A 21,810-nucleotide genomic window follows, 5' to 3' on the forward strand; every position below is an offset into this window, starting at 1 on the left:
TTCAAAAGTATCCTGACAAACGTTTTCTGAAAGCAACATACAATATAATATTTAATTTTATTACAACTCTTATTATATTACTTACCAATTAATTCCAAACATTGCTCAGTATGTGGTGTCAACTACATTTACTGGTACAGCGCTCAAATATTTAGATGTAACTTACTGCTCATATACTCTACAAGCAGTGGCGTGTTTAGGTTATTGGGGGCCCTAAGCAAATCTCAAGAAGGGGGCCCCATGATCGCGTTCCTGGGGGTTTATCAATTTTCATTGCACATTTAAGAGTGCAGGTTGCAACTATTATTAAAGGTGCCCTAGAATGAAAAATTGAATTTACCTCAGCATAGTTAAATAACAAGAGTTCAGTACATGGAAATGACATACAGTGAGTCTCAAACTCCATTGTTTCCTCCTTCTTATGTAAATCTCATTTGTTTAAAATACCTCAGAAGAATGGGCGACTCTCAACATAACACCAACTGTTACGTAACAGTCGGGTCATTAATATGTACGCCCCCAATATTTGCATATGCCAGCTCATGTTCAAGGCATTAGACAAGGGCAGCCAGTATTAACGTCTGGATCTGTGCACAGCTGAATCATCAGACTAGGTAAGCAAGCAAGAACAATAGTGAAAATGGCAGATGGAGCAATAATAACTGACATGATCCATGATATTTTTAGAGATATTTGTAAATTGTTTTTCTAAATGTTTCGTTAGCATGTTGCTAATGTACTGTTAAATGTGGTTAAAGTTACCATCGTTTCTTACTGTATTCACGGTCTGTCGTTATTAAGACTGTCATTATTTTCATTTTTTAAACACTTGCAGTCTGTATAATTCATAAACACAACTTCATTCTTTATAAATATCTCCAACAGTGTGTAATATTAGTTTTAGCCACGGAGCACTATCAAACTCATTCAGAATCAAATGTAAACATCCAAATAAATACCATACTTACGCGATTAGACATGCTGCATGACGAACACATTGTAATGATCCATTTTGAGGGTTATATTAGCTGTGTGAACTTTGTTTATGTTGTTTAGGGCAAGCGCGAGCTCCGTGGGCGGGGAGTGTGAGCATTTAAAGGGGCCGCAGCCTGAATCGGTGCATATTTAATGATGCCCCAAAATAGGCAGTTAAAAAATGAATAAAAAAAAAAAAAAATCTTTGAGCTGAAACTTCACAGACACATTCAGGGGACACCTTAGACGTATATTACATCTTTTAAAAAGATGTTTTACACCACCTTTAACAATAATGGAAAGATGAGGCTTATCAGTATGTCACAATATCACCCTGTTTGGACTTTTTCTTTTTTGCATAACTTCCTGCCAGTATGTCATCATAGTTATGCATTTTGATTCACAAGTTTGCTATTCGATTCAGTATCAGTTATTTTGGAAGTAGTATATCAGGTACAGTACATGGCAAATTTTCTCAAGAAAAAAAATCTCTCAACTAATGCTGTAAAATTGGTACTACATTAATATCGAAGGTTAAAATTAACTGATTTGTATACAAACTTTAAATTTTTATAATATTAAAGTTGGTAGGCCTACTAAATTTAAAATTATTTCTACTCCAATGCGTTTTTTAAAATATAAACATTTAAATGGTGGCTGTCAACTTGATCGATTTATTCAAACATGCATTATATAGGCTTGAAGAACATTAAAAATTATAATTAATATGTGATATGGTGCATAGCATATGTTTAGCTAAATGCTCCTCTTTAGAGTTAAGTTTTCTAGCTGACTAACGAGTTTATGGTCATGATGAATATGTTTGTTCTGAGGTAAATATGACGTTACGTTTGTTTGTTTACCAGCGTTTTTATTAACGTCTTTGTGCGGTTGAAACACTGATTAAAGGATTACACAAGACATGATATGGATTTCGTTAAGTTGTACTGTATCTTTTAACATACCTTCAGATGTTCATTCATGTTTATTTTGCGCTGTAACTGGTATTAAAGCGGAGATGAGGATCAGTTCATGTGCGAGTCAGACTGCCGCTTCTCAAGAACTGAGGCGTTACAATCTGTCACGGCACATTAAAGAGCACCAGATCCGTATCCTCGCACTTTTTAAAGCGGGTATATGCAAATCCTTGACCTTTCCTAGTGGGTATATGGCATATACCTGCATATCACGTAGACTACACCACCGTGGGGTCCCCCTCGGGAGAAATCGCAGGGCCCCCCAAGCTCGCGGGGCTCCGCACAATTGCGTGTTTTGCATGGTGGGTAAACACACTACTGTCTACAAGCAGGTATAATGTGTATTTTGGTGCTTCAGAAGAAGATGATGGGAAATGATTTATAAAACACTTATGTCTGAACATCAGTGTGGTCTCTGGCTTCACCTGTGTGATGGCGTAGTTCTTGTTCTCCCAGATCTTTTTGGCCTCGGAGCACTCTCTCTTGTTCAGGACGGACGGGTTGGGCGTCTCTTGACCCTCGCGGGCAGTTCTCAGTTTGGTGACCAAACCCCACAGACGGGCCTGCCATCTCAACACTCCTGGGATGGCATCAGCTACACACACAAATGAAGCATGATGTTAAACAGATGTTGGTGAGGAGGAGCTGTCAGTGCACTGGATGGATGGGTTAGGGCTGTTAAATGCTGATATTTATTTGAAAAATAAGATGCACATGATTCTTTTTTTTTTAACTCAACATCTGGATTGTAAGTTAAATTTTCTATGTATATGTAGGTTCTATAACTGCTCATCTTTCATTTCAGGTTTTTCACCATTTGTAATAACATTTTTTCCTTCAAATAGTTTATTTTCATGATAAATTCTCCATGAAAAATAATAAATTAAATATATTTAAAATAGTTTAGGACAGTGGCTCTGAAACACTTCTGAGGGGGACGCAAAATTCAATTTAATTCAATATAGCATGAGTAAATATATTGAAATGAAAAATCAAGATGTAACCTGACATATTTCTTATTTTAATTCATTATCTTAATTTGAACATCTGTCTTTTTAAGATAAGAATGCGGGCTTCCAAGATCTGGATATCTTGGAAAACCTGGATATATAAGGGAATTTTAAAAGTGTGATCTCTAAATTTAATATATATATATATATATATATATAGGAAGCAAGGAATTTCAATGAACAGGTCATAGATTTTCGTAGTTATGCCAACAACATTTAATCAGTTAAAAATGTAATAATTAAATAAGTAAATTAAAAATATGTAGTCATGGAAATGAATGAAATCCTTAAAAAGTAACAAGAGTACATTTTTATAGTATGTCAAAATATTTGATCAGGTAAAAATTGCTATTTCTGAGTCAATAATAATAACAAAAATAATAATAAATCCATAATCACAAATGACTGAAAAATTTCACTGTGAACATAAACAGTGTGAGCACTGAAGGACATTCAATTCTTAAAACTTCTGGAATTAGGGAAATAACCATTATTTTATTAAATGATTTTAATATAACTACTATATTTTTTAAAACGTAATAATTTTTTTAATGAATTAAAATGTAATATAATTAAAAAGACAGTCTGTACTCACTCCTGACGTCCCATAAGATGTCCTGCTCAGGTGGAGCGGCGTACAGAAGGTAGAGGCGCATGGTGTCGATGCCGTACTGCTGCACCACCTCCTGCGGGTCCAGCCCATTGTGTTTGGATTTACTCATCTTCTCCCATGTAACCTGCAGGCGGCTCCCGGTGTCCCTCTGAACGGGCTCCGAACCTGCCAGAGAGAATGTGTTTGATCATTTCCATTTGTCATGAGATTTGAGAAACATTACTGTTCCACCTGGTATTAACATCTAAAATGCATTGCCTTAGGATTTTAAGGGAAGGGTCTCTGATTTCATGATTACTGTTCAAAAGCTCAGGAAGATTTTTGGAAAAAAGCATCAGTATGATGTTTTTTTTCCATGTTCATCTTTCTTTAGTGTGTAATGTTGCTGTTTGATCATGAAAAAGCTGCAAAGTCCCTCCAGTGGGAGTTCTTCAGCGTCACTGTTTCTGAACTCCCTGAAACGCCTCCATTGTAGTCTTGACTCTTGAGATTTCTTCACAATATTCCTCATTTAAATAATTCATATGCAGAATAAAGGGGCGGGGCTTGGTTGAGTTAGTTAGTAGTGTGTTGAAACTGGTGGTTATGGTAAGGGGCGGGACATTTCCCAAACACTTAAACCAATCACAACACTGCTCCAGCTGACCAATCAGAGAACATTGTGCTTTTCAGAAGGAGGGTTTCCATAGAAATATGAACTGTTTTCAACATTGATAACAATCAGAAATGTGTCAGGGTTGCAAAGGGGCGGAAAGTTTCCGTAAACTTTCCACAGGAACTTAACCTGGGGAATTTTGGAAATATTCCAATTTTAAAACTTAAAAGGAATTTACGGGAATGTATGGTAATTTATGGGAATTAATTGGAAATTTGGGGAAATTTATATAAATGTATAATATTTATATAAAATGTATCATATAAAAACAAATATAAACATACTGTTTGGTCATAACATGTAATAACACATTCGCATTCAATTAATTATAATTTAGTAAATATGTAAAATAAATATATTTTTATTGCAACAATTGTTATGTGTTATTTATTTCAGTGTCACATAATCCTTCAGAAATCATTCTAATATGCTGATTTGATACATGGTTATTATCAAACAGTTGTATTGCTTAATATTTTTTGGAACCTGTGATAATTTTTTCAGGATTCATTGATGAATAAAAAGAACAGAATTTATTCAAAATAGAATTCTTTTCTAACAATATCACTTTAATATCAGTTTTTATCAATTTCACACATCCTTGCTGAATAAAAGTATTAATTTCTTTCAAAAAAAGAAAGAAAAAAATGACTGACCCCAAAATTTTGAACGGTAGTGTATATTGTTTTAAAAAGATTTCTATTTTAAATAAATGCTGTTCTTTTTTATTCATCAAAGAATCCTGAAAAAAGTATCACAGGTTATAAAAAAATATTAAACAGCACAACTGTTTCCAACACTGATAATTGAGTATCAAATCATCATATTAGAATGATTTCTGAAGGATCATGTGACACTGAAGACTGGAGAAATTCAGCTTTGATCACAGAAATAAATTATATTTTTATGTATTTCAAAATAGAAACCCATTATTTTAAATTGTAGTAATGTTTCACAATATTATTTTTTTCTGTATTTTTGATCAAATGTTGGTGTTATGGACTGGGAGAAAGCACAGTGCATGCAGGGGCTGTGTCCTCAATAGCTCTGCAGTAAGTCATGTGATGTGTGAATGTGACTGACGAATGTCAGGGTAAAAAAATAAAGTGAAATTGCATTAAATCTGGTTGTATTAACCAAAATTATGCTGCAAGATGTTTTTTAAACTACATTTAAGTACCCTGTTTTAGGCTAACCTGCAATTTTGCAAATTAATTCCCATGGAAAGTTTCCAGCTTTGAAAATTCCTGGAATTTTGCAACCCTAGTCTTGAGCATTAAATCATCATATTAGAATGATTTCTGAAGGATCATGTGACACTGAAGACTGGAGTAATGATGCTGAAAATTCAGCTTTGATCACAGGAACAAATTACACTTTAAAATGTTGTATAAAACTGTAATAATAATTCAAAATTTTACAGTTATACTAAATTTTTAATCAAATAAATGCAGCCTTGGTGAGCAGAAGAGACTTCTTTCAAAAACTCAAAGCTTTAAATGTTTGCGAGCAGCTCTGAAAGAGCCTGTTTACACCTGCATGAGGCGCTGAGCACCTGTGATCGGACACTCGAGACGGAGTAAACAGGGTCTTCGGTGTGATCTGGCACGTTTGAACCCTCGGAAAGAGACGCAGCTGTGTTTACCGTAATAAGCGCTTCTCCTCTACGCTGTTTACACACACACGCATTATAAAACCATCAACGCTAAGATCACAGAAATTACAGGCGTTTTAGGGAGCCAATTCAGATGCTCAAACAAGTCTGTTTACCTTGTTGCCTGGCAACAAAAATAAGACCATTTTAGATCCAGAATCCACAGTAAGCATCACAGGAAGTGAGTGAGAAATGTGAGAAGGGCTGTCCATGCTATTACACACTAAAATGGTACAAGCTGTCTCACAGTTTTACACTTCAGTCTGATTTGCTGGCTTAATGCAATCTCCAGGAATCAGAGTGCACATATTTTTATCAGTCTGCTTTCTTCAGGTTAGTTCAGCTAATGCACACGCACATTCATGAGTAAAAAGAAATGGCAGATTCTTTACCAATAAGGCAATTTCTTCTTTTAACTGAAAACAGACTTCAATTCCCATTGTTACTATATATTCTTCTTTATTATCAGATTTATTTGCAGTTTCAGAGTCCAATTCTGGGCTAAAAGAAACCCCAACATGGACCAGATTTCATGAATCCACCACAAATACCAGCACTGATGGCTACATACTGTACTTCATACCCTCTTACTCACACACACACCTGTGAAATCAACGTCCTCTTTCTTCAGGTACTGGCCGGTCTCTGCCACCCTGAACGTCTGCCCCTTTATCAGACCCTGAACCAGCAGCTTTCTGAAGGGCTCCCTGAGAAGAAGGAGGAGAATAGATGTTCATTAATCTGACATATGAAGTAAACAAGCACAGAGCTTTGTGCATGAAATCAAAACTGACCACATTTACTTTCTTAAAGGAATAGTTCACCCAAAATGAAAATTTCCTGATTATTTACTCACCCAAGGCCAGCCAAGAGAAAGAAAGTGTTTTTTAAGGAAATCATTCCAGGATTTTTCTCCATCTAATGCAATTAAATGTCGCTCAATGTAGATCATTTTTGATGGTCCAAAATCCATATTTAGCCTTTAAAGGGCTCCACACGACCCCAGCTGACAAATAAGGGTCTTAGCTAAATGATCAGTCATTTTCAGAAAAAGATACAAATGTATATACATATAATGTAAGTACAATTGCACGCCTTATTCCAGCTGTGTGAAGTGTCAAGGCAAGCATTTGTACTTAAAAAGTATATGGGCCATTCTACAGAACTGGTGCAAACTGCTGTCCAAGAATTCAAATAGATGTTTACTAAGATCCTTCTATTATCTATTGAATCCAACAATGATATTTAAAATAAGCTTACAGGATTAGTTCACCTTCAAATAAAATTTTCCTGATAATTTACTCACCCCCATGTCATCCAAGATATTCATGTCCTTCTTTCTTCAGTCGAAAATAAATTAAAGTTTTTGATGAAAACATTCCAGGATTATTCTCCTTATAGAAACGATTGGTTATTTTCGAAAAAATGTAAATGTATATGCTTTATATAAACAAATGATCGCCTTCCAAGCGCTTCCGCCAAAACCGCACTTTTTTATTCTTCAAAAAGCTTACGCTGTATGTCCTACACCTTCCCTATTGTACTTACGGCAAAAAAAGAACTGGTGCTGCGTTCGTTCCATAAGTAAGATAAGACCCTTATTTCTCAACTGGTATTGCATAAAGCCCTTTAAAGGGGCTCTCTGTAGGAATGACACCCAGTGTTCAAAATAGGTACTGCAGTCCAAATTCAAAATATTGTTCGGCTCGCCCCCTCGTTCAAAGACGCGAGTTGCCAGCTTTTACAGCATGTGGTTGCCAGCAACAATAGGTAGTGCAAATGACAATGAAAGCTGAAGAGACTTAAAGACTATAAGCTGATGGATTCAGAGGCTTTTTAGTAGAGATGCACCAATTGCAATTTTCTTGGCCGATTCCGATTTCCGATTTTTTTGTTAGTGTGATCGGCCGATACATATTTTTTGCCGATTCCGATTTTCTCTCTAAGAACTATAAATGACAACATATACAAACAAAAATCTACTTTTCTTCAATGCAGAGTTTTATTTTCATTAAAAAAATTAAAAGTCAGTAATAAAATTGTGACGACCAGGGCGGGCGAGAGCCGTGAGGGAACGGCGCGAGGGCGGTGACGCGAGTGATAATGAGCATCACCTGCGAGGCGTGCCGGCCTCGAGTCTCTCACGGAGGAGCTCCGGAGGCATAAAAGGAGGAGCGACGTCAGTGAAGGATGAGAGAGGACCAGGCCTGGACTTTATTTTATGTTTTATTATGTTGGTGTGGCCGGCAGACGTCCGCGAGGGTCTGCCGGCATTACTTTCGTTTTGTTCTTTGTTTATTTTATTTTATTTTAAAGTTTGTTGAATGTTCGCCGGTTCCCGCCTCCTTCTTCCCCCATCTACTAACCTCGTTACAAAAATATAAACAGCTCAAATAAACGCAATAGAATAAAGAAAGCTATGAAACTAAGTTTTTTGGGTTAACTGGGTTTTTATTCAGGCAAGAAATCATGGGCGAGGCTAGCCCCTTTTTAGGGGTGCTTCAGCACCCCTAAAACTTGGAGTAAGAAAAGTCATTCTAAAATTTTTGTTCGTCTTTTACAAGGTTAAATAATGTCCAAAACATACTCTGTAGTTTGTGGTTTAAAATGTATGTGTTAAGGATGAAAATGAAAACATCCCCCTTAGCAAATGGTGTCATCCTCTTCTCTTCTTCTACTTCTCCTCTGTACCTGCACCGCTCGGCACGACCGTCATCCAGCGCGAAACACGCAGAGAGAGAACCCGTTATTTAGTGTTGTGAATCAACTAAGTTGCTCCAAAGTTGTGTCTCCCACTTCTTTCCTTTTACCTAGAGTTGTTCCGATTCCGAAACCATATCGGTGAGTAGCCTACTGGAGTCAGTATAAAAAAATATCCCCCTTGGGTGATGCTACTCCTCAAACCACCAACAGAGCATATAAAGTACCACAAATATAAATCTTTTTTTAAACAAAGTAAAACGCTGCGTTTATATAGATCTGTCTCTTTACGACCACAACAAACGGGACACTTTTCAGACGCGCGTTCCGACTTCGCCTCAGCGCCAGGCGTGTCAAACGAGCGCGGAAAAGGTGCAGGTGACTATGAAAGAGCTTCAGTTTAACAACAGTGAACTGCGGTCAGATGAGATGTTGTCAGGCTATGTCGGTAAAACTCATAAAAATTAACATGACTGTCCAATCAGCTGTTGTACTGTGCTCGTGGCGCGCACTCAAGAATTGCTGCGCAAATGCGCAAGCGCGCGCTGCATAATTACTTTATTATAGCTTAAATAAAGCGCGAAAGAAACTGCGAGCAATGACCGTCGTTGTTCTGTTGTAAGTTAAGTCATGGAAATTACCAAACATACGATTAAAGCTGCCTCAAAACTGTGCAGGCATGTATTTGTTGACATGGCTTTAAAGCTATTGTTATCCAATTTGTTGGCCTTAAAACGTATTAAAATGCACATATGTACACCAGAGAAATCTAAATTTTCTCGGGGGAGCATGCCCCCCAACCCCCCTAGCATACTAGGCTACATTTTCTGACCTCGGTAATTAAAACCCCGTGTGCGGCCCGGGTTATTCTATCTAATGAAATCTGAGGTAAACGTGCATTTCTCCAATTGTGCGCAATTTTGGACTAAAAGTTTGTGTGTATGCACTGTGATAATCAAAAATAAATGGGACCAAACACGATTGAATTTGTGTCTCGTTATTCAATTAATAACTAGGCTAAAAAAAAAAAAAGAAAGAAAAAAATCTGGATTTTGGAGTTAGTTTAATCAATGTTAAAATGATAAAGTTAGTTTTCAATAGACATATTTTTGTTTTTTGTGTGAAAAGAGGGTGGGTGGTGGCAGTGGGGCTCATTGGGTGCTCAGCACCCCTAAAGCTCTGACCCTAGAATCGCCCCTGCAAGAAATACTACAGAAATTAAAGTAATCAAATGTTTGGGACCAAACTTGTGTTTGGTCCCATTTATTTTTGATTATCACTGTGCATACACACAAACTTTGTGTTATTTTGCATTGGTTACCTTAATTTCTGTAGTCTTTATTGCAAACAATTCTTACCATTAAAGTTATAAAACTTATTCAGTCAAGAGCAGAAAGTGATTTTCTTTGTCTTTTGTTCTTTGATTAACATGACAGACAGCAGCAGGAATATTGGACTGCTGTCCCTTTAAGAGTTTATGAACGGTGTTCAACGGACCTACAGTAATACTCTTACACACGCCATGGGTTCACAGCTATTTAACGATTCAAAACTGACGGTGATTATCTGTATACTCGCCAAGATTGCTTGTGCCGCTGGTTTTGACATACTTTTGTATGTATTTGACAATTTAAGCGCAGGAAGGCGCTTATTTTGGTACTTGAGTCTCTGTTTGAGACTGAGCGTGGCTTGTTCGCTCCAAGTGCGCGCGCTTTCGGTGTGAGCGCGAGACCTGCGGGAATGACTAAAATTAATGCGCAATACAAACACTGCTTAACCGGAGCGAATGAGACGAGAGAGAGAGAGAGAGAGAGAGAGAGAGAGAGAGAGAGAGAGAGAGAGGAGGCGCCCGCGCGGGTGTGTGTCACTTCACCGTGACAGAGAAGAGAGCGAGAACGCGCAGCTCACGTTATTGCCTGATTTTCTGACCCAGTTCGTTTGCTGGTTTCCATGGCTGCAGTAAGCGTTGTTTTCCGCCAACTGGCAACCTGCCATGTTGAAATACTATTGGATAAACTGCAGCACATGGTTTCGCACAGACCAAAACAAAAACAGACATTCTGACACGGAACGCACATTTTCAAAGTAGAATATCTGGCTGAAGCATTGTTTTCCTGAGAAACAAGTAGGTGAACTTATGTTTCCTAAATTACTTATGATGAACGCATGTTTCCTAAATATCTGCAAACATATTAGGGTATTTTTATGTTATATTAAAGTAAAAATCTTACATAGAGCCCCTTTAAAGCGGCACTGAAACTATAAATATAAAAATAAAATAATATAAAAAACTATATATATATATATATATATATATATATATATATATATATATATATATATATATATATATATATATATATAATAAAATCATCATTTATTGGGTAGTTTCAATATGGAGGTGGTTGTCCCGAACCCTAACCCCTAAATTTCAACTTGTGAAATTATATTGAAATCATTTTGCATTTTTTCCCCCATTTGTTTTTAAAAATATCTTTTTGATTCTTCAAAAATAAATAAATAAATAAATATGTGTATATATATTATATGCGTATATAAAAGGAGAGGGTTGGTAAGTGAGCGGGTTGAATGTAAATCACGAACACCTGTTTCTCATTCCAGTAATTGGCGAGGAGACAGGATAAAACGGCGCAAGAAGCAGGAATGAGAGACAGAGAGAGGAACTGCTGACTGAGACGCTGGTCACGACAGCGATACTGGAGTGAAGCCCTTTGGGAATTGTGTATACCCAGACTGGAGTGAGACTGGAGTGTTGCACAGTCTTTCTGTTGAACAGTTTTGAGTTGTTGAATAAAGCTCAGTCAGCAGTCAATTGCCAACTCCGTCCTCTTCCTTCCAGACGAACTTTGATCTTACTATATATATATATTTAGTTCTTTTTTTCTTTTTTTTTCTTTGTAAATCATGAAGCTTTATGTAAAAAAAAAAAAAAATGCGTCCCGTGTTTTCATGTCACTACCAAAACAGTATTAGACTGATTTTAAGCACACTTCTACATTTTTGATCAAGAAATATTCCCGTGTCCTTCCCTCTCATAGTAGATAGGTCCATCATTTTGAGTTAAATGTATTCAAAAGTCTGAAAATTTGTGTGTAACTTTGAGAAACATCTCTACCAAACACCTTTTTTCTGCAATGAGCAAACTTTTTTGGGTGTTATTCTATAAAATGTAGTTTTTATGTGTGTAAAACTGTCTAGAACTGTGCTAGCTAACCATATCCAAAATTGTCACTACCGAAACTTCAAAACATGTTTTGGTCATGACTGTTTCGGTAGTGACATTATTGTTTTGGTAGTGACAAAAGGAAACTCATAATCATTTATTTGGGGGAAATAAACTAAATTTGAGTACAGTTATACAAATCATGTACTGGAGCCCTTTGAAGCTGCCTAAATATGGATTAATACTGTATATTCTACACTGAGCGACATTCACTTGCATTAGATGGAGAAAAATCCTAGAATGTTTTCCTCAGAAAAACTTTATTTCTCTTCAGCTGTGGAAAGAAATTCATATACATCTTGGACGGCCTTGGGTGATTAAATAATCCGTTTTGAGTGAACTATTCCTTTAAATCTGTCAGTATTTACTAATCCTCATGCATTCAAACCTGTATCCTGATATTTGTAATTATTTGGAACCAAAAAGAGAAAATGTTTAAAAGAATCTTTGCGACTGTCAAGCACCAAAAAGGACAGAAAACACCTTAGAAGTACCATCAAAATAGTCCATTCAATGTGTGCACAAGTAATCATAGAAACCTGCTGAATGCTTTCAGAACACTTGAATTACTTAAATGAGTTTTTATTGAATTTTTTTCAAGCTTTTTGAGCTTTAAAGTTGGCGGCCACAATATGAACTGTCCTCTTTTTATGTTCTTCAAGAATAAAATAACAGCTTACGAGATTGTTCATTCATTGGTGAGCGAATAACTGCACAATTTTCATTTTTGGATGAACTATTTGAACACACTAAACTAAAAATGAACTAAGAATGAACAACACTTCTACAGCATTTATTAAACTTAGAAAATGTTAATTTCAACATTTACTAATTAATCTCTAAACTAATTATATATCTGATTTATAAACTAATTATCATTAGTTAACAGTGAACTGTGCACTGTAAACTAAAATAAATGTATTAATTCATGCTAATAAAGGAGACCTTATTGTAAAGTGCGACCAACAATCCCTTTAGTGAATGTTCTTGATAAGTTTTAATAAAAGTTTTAATTTCATTCTTACTATCATACTATAGAAAAATTAATTGTTTCTGAAATCTTTCCTTATAATCTATCTTAAAATCTATTCATCTAAAATAAATTTCTCCACCAAGAAACCACATTTCTTTATTATATATCATACTGTAACCAAGGCCAATGCCAAAATAATATTCCAGCCCACTTTATAATAATTTTATAATAAGGTTTCTGTCTGTTAACATCACTTAACTGCATTAGTTAACAGTAACTAACAATGAAAAATACTTTTTTACAAATATTAGTTGATTTTAATTTCGGAGTCTTCAAGAAAAACATTAGTGTCTTAACTTTTAAGACTAGTCTAAGTGATTTATGCAACCGGCCCGAGGTCTGACTAGTTCTTAGTCAGCATGAAACAGAAGTTGCGCTAGTCTTATCTTCCCTATTGTGGTGTATATCCGAGTTAAACGGCTTCTGGAACAAGATGATATGTAAGGCGGGGCTTGATCTCATCTGTGGGGAATTGATTGGATGGTTGTGGTTTGCTATTGGTGGAACTCATGTGAGTGACAAGTTGCCCCGCCCTCAGGCCAGTAAACACGTCATTATATGTCATATTATGAAAGTTAAATGTGTTGTAAAGCCCTTTCGTGCACTCTTTTCATTGCACTGATGACCCTACAAGTTCGAATAAACCATCAAAATATGAGGAAAATATTTTATATTTTTTAAACATTCTAATTATGAAGGAAGAACAAAACACTAAACTTGATTAAGGTATTTATCTGACAAAATTATTTAGAAAAAAAGTCAAACTACAGCTAAAAGTTTTATTTTACGGTGCAAAAAAAAATGCATAGAAAAACTAAAAGCTCACAGGAAAAAGCATACACTGACTACAAGATAATCCGTTGGTTCTATTTTGTTTTTGCATGTGTTCATTATTCATATCATCTTTATATAAAATGATTTCATTGTGTTATTATCACAAAGAAAACAATCACTCCAAGCACAACTACGCACAAAATCTTTAAGACATTCGTAATAATACTTGAATAAAGGGTCAATTTTCAGTTTTGGCCACTAGTGTATGTGTGTGTGTGTTGCACCTGTGTGAAACCATGCCCTGGTCTCTGCAGAAGTGGCTGAGGAAGCGTGCGTAGTACAGGTGCATGACGGCGTGCTCTTTCCCTCCGATGTAAACATCCACAGGCATCCAGTGATCCACTCGGGAACGTGCAAAAGGCCTGTGAGGGGAGAGGAACACCTCAGGCTCTATCTTGAGAGAGCGGCCACTAGGGGTCACTGACGCACAGACATCCACACTGAAACATGAGCACAGGCTACAGAGCGACAGGTGTTGGTAGATCTCACGAACTCACTAAAAACACTTTACTGTTGGCGCCGCTTTATACGGACATCACATTTAACACACTCAAATAACACATTCAACTGCTCTCTGAAGAGAGAACGTGAACCGCACAGTGACTTAAAACAAAACAATAAGCATACTTGAACAAACTGTGATAAACAAACACGTCACACTCTATAACCAGCTGCCAGAAGCACTGAACTAACCGTACATTTAACCCAAACATATCCACATACGGTAGACAACAGTAAAAGGGCTCTGGAAGCGATTCTCGTGCATTTACTTTCATTCAATATTGTACAGTATTTACATGACACTTCTATTACTAACAGAATGACTAATTACTAACAGTGATTCCACTGACTAAACATAACCTTTCATAGGTACTCTGAAGAAAACAAAATGATTTAATAGGGGCTACTATTAAACATGAAAATATTTTAATTAGGGATGTCAGTTGGTTTATATATAATTAATCATGATTAATCCTAAAAATAACATGAATTTATGCAGAACTACTTATTTGTCTTCACAAGGGGGGAAAAAAGTCTAAAAGTGAACCCAACAGCACTGGAAAAGCAAATCTGTAATATGCGAATATACTAATAATAATAATAAGATATACTAAGATATGCTAATAATAATAAGATATGATAATAAATTAAAGCTGCAAGCAGCGATGAAAGGGTCCTCGCACCCGGGATCACCGCCACCTGTTGGCCTCAGGAAAACAGTGAACAGTGGGTGACATGCATGTAAGCGAGTAAATACAGGAGAATTATGGCAAAGTCATTTGAAAGTGCCACACTTCCTGCTGTCAACAGGTGGCGCTTTGACCGTAACTGAATATTACCATGTAGATGTCTTCAGTCCAGGACTATTATCAAGTTTGGAGCAGATCGGACATTGTATGCCTGAGTTACAACAACTTCCTGTTTCGTGGCATTAATCGCATACATTAGCACTTAGCTAAGTGTTGCATGATTTAACGTGTCTCTAGCATGTTTGGAACTTCGTGGCATATTGAAATGTGTCTCTGTGAGTGAATTAAAGTGTAAAGCATGTCATTTCCTGTTGCCAGCAGGTGGCGCTATGACAAACTGAATATTGGCATGTAGATGTGTTCAGGCCAGGACTCTTATCACAAATGTGAAGTTTGGGGCAGATCTTCACAATTTCACATTGCTAAAGCATTAAGATTAGATAGACCAAATATGATATTGATCTGATTAAAGCTCTATGAGGAGTTAATCAGTGTAAAACAAGTCATTTCCTGTTGCCTGCAGATGGCGATATGACTGTCACTGAATATTGGCATGTAGATGTCTTCAGGCCAGGACTATTATCAAGTTTGGGGCAGATGGGACATTGTATGCTCAAGTTACAACAACTTCCTTTTTCATGGCGAAACATCAAACTTTGTTAGGCCGCCACAGACATGCCCTTCAAAGAAAACTTCACAATTTAACGTCACAAAGGCCTTTAGATTAGACTGACCAAATATGATGTTGATCTGATTAAAGCTCTAGGAGGAGTTTGTTAAAGTACAATGTGTGGAAATGGCAAAAACTGCACAAACTTTGCAGGGAAAATTAAAAATATCTCACTTCCTGTTGGGTTTTCAGATTTTGCACCGGGGTCTTTTTTGTAGGTATTGGGCTGTTACATCTGTCTACTGAATTTCATACCTGTACGTGAAACGTAGTGCAAAGCTTAATTGAAATTTTGTAGGTGAAACAATTTTTTTGTAAAACAATTATTTATTAAACTTTCCCTACACTTTATGGATGCAATCTTAAATGTGGTGAAAATATTCTATGAATAATGATGTTTCACCTGTGATGAAGATATTTCACTTGTTGAGCTTCGATGATGATTAAATTCCACCATATAATGCATTTACTTTGAGTTTGATTTATAAATATATGATATACAGTATCTCACAGAAGTGAGTACACCCCTCACATTTTTGTAAATACTTTATTATATCTTTTCATGTGACAACACTGAAGAAGTGACACTTTGCTACAGTGTAAAGTAGTGAGTGTACAGCTTGTATAACAGTGTAAATTTGCTGTCCCCTCAAAATAACTCAACACAACTGCTGGCCCCCAAAGTGAGTACACCCCTAAGTGAAAATGTCCAAATTGGGTCCAAAGTGTCAATATTTTGTGTGGCCACCATTATTTTCCAGCACTGCCTTAACCCTTTTGGGCATCATGGAGTTCACCAGAGCTTCACAGGTTACCACTGGAGTCCTCTTCCACTCCTCCATGACGACATCACGGAGCTGGTGGATGTTAGAGACCTTGCCCTCCTCCACCTTCTGTTTGAGGATGCCCCATAGATGCTCAATAGGGTTTAGTTCTGGAGACATACTTGGCCAGTCCATCACCTTTACTCTCAGCTTCTTTAGCAAGGCAGTGGTATCTTGGAGGTGTGTTTGGGGTCGTTATCATGCTGGTATACTGCCTTGCGGCCCAGTCTCCGAAAGGAGGGGATCATGCTCTGCTCATTCATGGTTCCCTCAATGAACTGTAGCTCCCCAGTGCCGGTAGCACTCATGCAGCCCCAGACCATGACACTCCAACCACCATGCTTGACTGTAGGCAAGATACACTTGTCTTGGTACTCCTCACCTGGTTGCCGCCACACACGCATGACACCATCTGAACCAAATAAGTTTATCTTGGTCTCATCAGACCACAGGACATGGTTCCAGTAATCCATGTCTTTAGTCTGCTTGTCTTCAGCAAACTGTTTGCGGGCTTTCTTGAGCATCATCTTTAGAAGAGGCTTCCTTATGGGATGACAGCCATGCAGACCAATTTGATGCAGTGTATGGTTTGAGCACTGTAAGGCTGATCCCCCACCCCTTTAACCTCTGCAGCAATGCTGGCAGCACTTATACGTCTATTTCCCAAACACAACCTCTGGATATGAGGCTGAGCACGTGCACTCAACTTCTTTGGTCGACCATGGCGAGGCCTGTTCTGAGAGGAACCTGTCCTGTTAAACCGCTGTATGGTCTTGGCACACCTGCTCCCCATTCACACCTGAGACCTTGTAACCCTAATGAGTCACATGACACTGGGGAGAGAAAATGGCTAATTGGGCCCTATAGAGGGTATGCACGGGACATCACTGTCGACCGTTATGACTGCAGTCATGCCCACAGAGTGGCAAAAGACTGAGTGGCAGCACTGGTTTTCAGCGTGAATGTCGCAAAAAACACACAAAACACATCCAAAACAAAAAAGAGCTTTGTGATTGACTGTACAAATATATATATATATTTAAAAACTGCCGAAAGCTACAGAAAAAAGAAGCAAATGGATCACTGCAATTCACAGAAACAGCTGGAGTCCAGGGTGAGAAACATTCATTTGTTATATATTATGTTGACAACTCATCAATTAAATATTTTCCATCTTATATTCTGCATAATTGGGTGTTTTTAAATAAACACTGTAATGAGGTTAGTAGATGTGGGAAGAAGGAGGCGGGAACCGGCGAACGTTCAATAAAACTTTAATATAAAATAAACAAACAAAACGAAAGTAATGCCGGCAGACCCTCGCGGACGTCTGCCGGCCACACCAACATAATAAAACATAAAATAAAGTCCAGGCCTGGTCCTCTCTCGTCCTTCACGGTAGTCGCTCCTCCTTTTATGCTCCCGGAGCTCCTCTGTGAGGGACCTCGCGCCGTTCCCTCACGGCTCTCGCCCGCCCTGGTCGCCACTCCCGAGACTGCGCTCTACTCCCCCCCCCGGGGCCTGTCTCGGCGGCCGCAGCACCTGGGGGTAAGGACAGACGAGACGAGAGAAAGGAGACAGAAGCAAGGGGAGCGACAGGACGAGAGAGGGGAGAGAGGAAAAAGAAAGAGAAAAAAAAATTCTTGGTCCGGTTCCCCGACACACTGCCGCTCGGTCCTCAGCCTGCCAAGAGGCTCTTCCTCGCGGTGCCACATGCGATGGCACAGGATGCTTGGTGGATGGCCCGATCCTCGACCGCCTCCTGGCGGCCGGCGATGGCTCCTCCGGCTGAGGGCAGCCGGCAGCGAGTCCCAAGTCCCCTGCTCCTCCCCTTCATGGCGGACGGCAGCAGGCTCCGGCCCACGGCGGATGGCGGCGACTCCTCCGCTCCCTCCTGGACGGCAGCCACCCCACCTCGTCCCAGGAGCACGGCATCCAGGTCTCCGTCCCACCTTTCACAAGGCTCCAGCACCACCGCCTCGGGCAGCCTCTCGCGGTCTTAACTCCCGCGCTGCCCGAACTCCGCAGCACCGCGATCCCCCTCAGCAGCGAGGGCTCTCCGACAGCATGTCCCTCCTTCCTCCCGGGTTTCGGCACCAATGTAACGAGGTTAGTAGATGTGGGAAGAAGGAGGCGGGAACCGGCGAACGTTCAATAAAACTTTAATATAAAATAAACAAACAAAACGAAAGTAATGCCGGCAGACCTTCGTGGACGTCTGCCGGCCACACAAACATAATAAAACATAAAATAAAGTCCAGGCCTGGTCCTCTCTCGTCCTTCACGGTAGTCGCTCCTCCTTTTATGCTCCCGGAGCTCCTCCGTGAGGGACTCAAGGCCGATGCACCTCCCAGGTGAAGCTCATTAACACTCGCGTCACCGGCCTCGCGCCGTTCCCTCACGGCTCTCGCTCGCCCGGTTCGCCACAAACACTGACAAAAACTATACTATAAAATTATATATGCTTTAGGGATGGACAATGACGATATATATACAGTAGGTGGCCATCCAAAACGGTGATTCTACCGCCGTGCCTGCCGCCGCGTCGCAAAGTGCATTTGCAGCTTTTGACCGCTGAGTGGCGCTTTAACCACATGTTATCCAACAAATGCATCAAAGCACATTTATCTTTATGCAAAATGTAAGTTTTCTTACATATTAGGCCTATATTTATCACAAATACATGTTTTATTTATATTTTAAACTCCTTTAATAAAACAGCATGGATTTTTGACTCGCACATACTTTGTTATTCGTTACCTGTCCTTTATTTGACAGATAACTACTTAGGAAAAATATAACCTATCTGTTTGGACACTGATTAAGAAATTGTTGCATGTTCCATGAATTATATCCCTTTATTTTAGTAAAACGTGAGTCACTCAATAATTTCGCTCCCATTATTAAGGCACGATTTAGCTAAATCATTGAAACTAAAAAGAATGGACAGATTAATAAAACGTCATAAAAAAACTGCAACTCCTGCAGCCGCATTTAAATGCAGGAGTGTATTCTATTCCTTAAAATATCAAATTCAGAAACAACACATTCCAGCGGGTAGATCACCTCTTATTTAACACAGACCTACGAATTTATTATCGAAATGAGATATTTCTTTCTTTTTAGGTAATTATTCTCTGAGTTTAAGTTCACTTTTGAGACGTTTCAGTTTCTCGCAGAGAGACAGCTAAAAGCTGTTTTTATTTATTTTATTGTACTAAAGCACAAGGTTTTGTTGTTATCGTGAGCGCACAAATAAAAGTAGACCATTTGTATTCTTGTACTAATCTGTAGGCTATCGCCAAAAATGACGGAAGGCCTGTTTTAAGTTGTTTCTGTCATGAGGAGACAATCCATCAGAACGCGCCGGCGCTTTCGTCGACCAGAGGGATAAAAATGTAACCAATTTAGTTTCATATTTATATTTAAATATTGGGCTATAGCCTAATTTTTTTTTTTTTTTAAAGATGTCACCAATGTTGATTATGAAAAGTGAATAGCATGACGGATGCGCAATGTTGGGAGACAAATACAGCGGGTCAGACATAAGTTCGACCACTTCATTAAGTTTTGTTTTATGTAAAAAAAAAAACATAAAACAAGGCTGAAGCAATAGAAGTCTTTCTGTTTTTATTAAATTTCTTAAATACATCCATGTCGTTATTACTTAAATAATTGATAAGATGTTTTGGTCTAACAATATATTTTAGCTGCTCTAAATTCTAAGTTAGACGCAAATTATAAAACTAAATTCATGTATTTACAGTAAAAGAATAAAGAAATAGCCTAACTCTAGACTTATATGCTATTTACGTTTGGGCAATATAATAATAATAATAATATCTCAGCAAAGACCGAACATATTTATTTGTCTCGGCACAGGACCGCTAACAGTAACACAGTAACGCGTCAAAGCTTGCTGTTGTCTTGGCTACCTTACAAACGGCGATGGAAACAACAGTGAATTTTTCCCCCTTTTGTGGTAATTTAGCACTAGTTTCTGTGGTATTCTGCTTGCATTTTTGGGCTTCAGTTGGATGCTTTATTTTTATCTTTAGTCAATTGAGTTTAGTTCTAAAAAAAGCAAAGGCTAAATAGTAAATAATCTGCGCCGGGGCCATCATAGGGTGGGGGGTGTCCCGTACGCCCATGATGTAATGGTAATACATCGCTTACAAAGGGTTCATGTTAACTACTGCATGATTATCAGACGATTTTAATGTGTTAATGTTTCAACTATAGCTATGTAACAATCTGATAAACTGCAATTGTGCAGTTTGTATCCATTAACATGCTCATAAACATTACAAAAAGAAATGTCATACCATAAGCTACACAATTACGAAAAAAAAAAAAAAAAAAAAAAAAAAAAGTTATCCCAATAATCAACATTTTGTTATTCAACAAGTGCTAGGCTATTAAGATAAAAAGTTTCTGCTATAGATAGTTTGCGCCTAATCTGACTCTACACAATGGACTACACAATGCATATGAATATATTTGTATTTTGACTGCAGTTAAGAGCAAAATGACGAGAACATGTTTAACATTGGAAGTTTAAGATTCTTTATTAAATATTACTGTGCAAAACATATAGGCATCTGTACATTGTACTTCTATAACATCATAACATAAATCATTAAATTATAGTTCAGATGAACCGTACAAACCCAATCTTGTTTTTTGCTATTTATTTAGGCCTATTTATTTATATCAGCAGATCTGTGTTGATTCAGATCATTTCAATAACTGCTGATGTTGCAAACTGTGGTTAAGCTGTAAAGCAGCTTGAAAGAATTGACCAAGATATGTAACATTATGGCTCCGTATTATTAGAACAATAACTGCGCAGAATCTTTACTGCCATCCAATGTTCCTTAAAGACAAAGAAATAAAATGAAAATGTTAAAGAAAAACAAACAAAAACAACAAACCGATTGTGTTCCATTTATATATCAATGTATAAATTTTTTACATTATCTTGTGTGCATAAAAAGCACTCACCCAACCTAACAGTGCCTGACAAGTTTGAGATGGGGGAAGGGCGCTTTGTTTAAAATGTTTGTCACCAAAGCCATTAATCCAGAGGGCGGGAGACTCAAAATATTAGCCTAAGCTATGCGCCTGACAGACCTTTTTGCAATCTTGGTTCTTTTTGTTAATTTTAACATCCTGATCTGATCATATGAAATAAGCTGACGAAACACACAATTGTTAGACTCTGTTATGAGTATTTGCAGTAAGTTTCTTTATTTGTGTGTATTATGGAGATTTGCAGTGTTTTGCAGTGTTTCACGCTCCACTCCAGAAGTTCCGAATGGGATCGACCCTCCCCCCGCGCGTTTGCCAGCGTCTGCAGCTGCCGAGCAGA

The 21,810-nt window shown here is 38.0% G+C and overlaps 1 protein-coding gene across 4 annotated transcripts in view; it reads right to left on the reverse strand.

Moving 5' to 3' along the window:
* The window catches only part of lars2 (leucyl-tRNA synthetase 2, mitochondrial), a 125,546-nt gene that overhangs the window by 22,851 nt on the left and 80,885 nt on the right, over positions 1-21,810 (reverse strand). For all 4 annotated transcript variants that reach the window (XR_010896360.1, XM_067399857.1, XM_067399833.1 and 1 more), the window contains 4 exons: positions 13,920-14,057; positions 6,488-6,591; positions 3,558-3,740; positions 2,378-2,547 (listed from right to left, as the gene is read on the reverse strand). Coding sequence is in view for 3 of the 4 variants with exons in the window: in XM_067399857.1 (XP_067255958.1) it covers positions 2,378-2,547; positions 3,558-3,740; positions 6,488-6,591; positions 13,920-14,057 (595 nt within the window). In the remaining variant the exon portion in view is untranslated. The remainder of the gene's footprint in view (positions 1-2,377; positions 2,548-3,557; positions 3,741-6,487; positions 6,592-13,919; positions 14,058-21,810) is intronic.

The sequence above is a fragment of the Chanodichthys erythropterus genome, chromosome 2 (genome assembly GCF_024489055.1).
Source record: "Chanodichthys erythropterus isolate Z2021 chromosome 2, ASM2448905v1, whole genome shotgun sequence".
Classification (NCBI taxonomy): Eukaryota; Metazoa; Chordata; class Actinopteri; order Cypriniformes; family Xenocyprididae; genus Chanodichthys; species Chanodichthys erythropterus.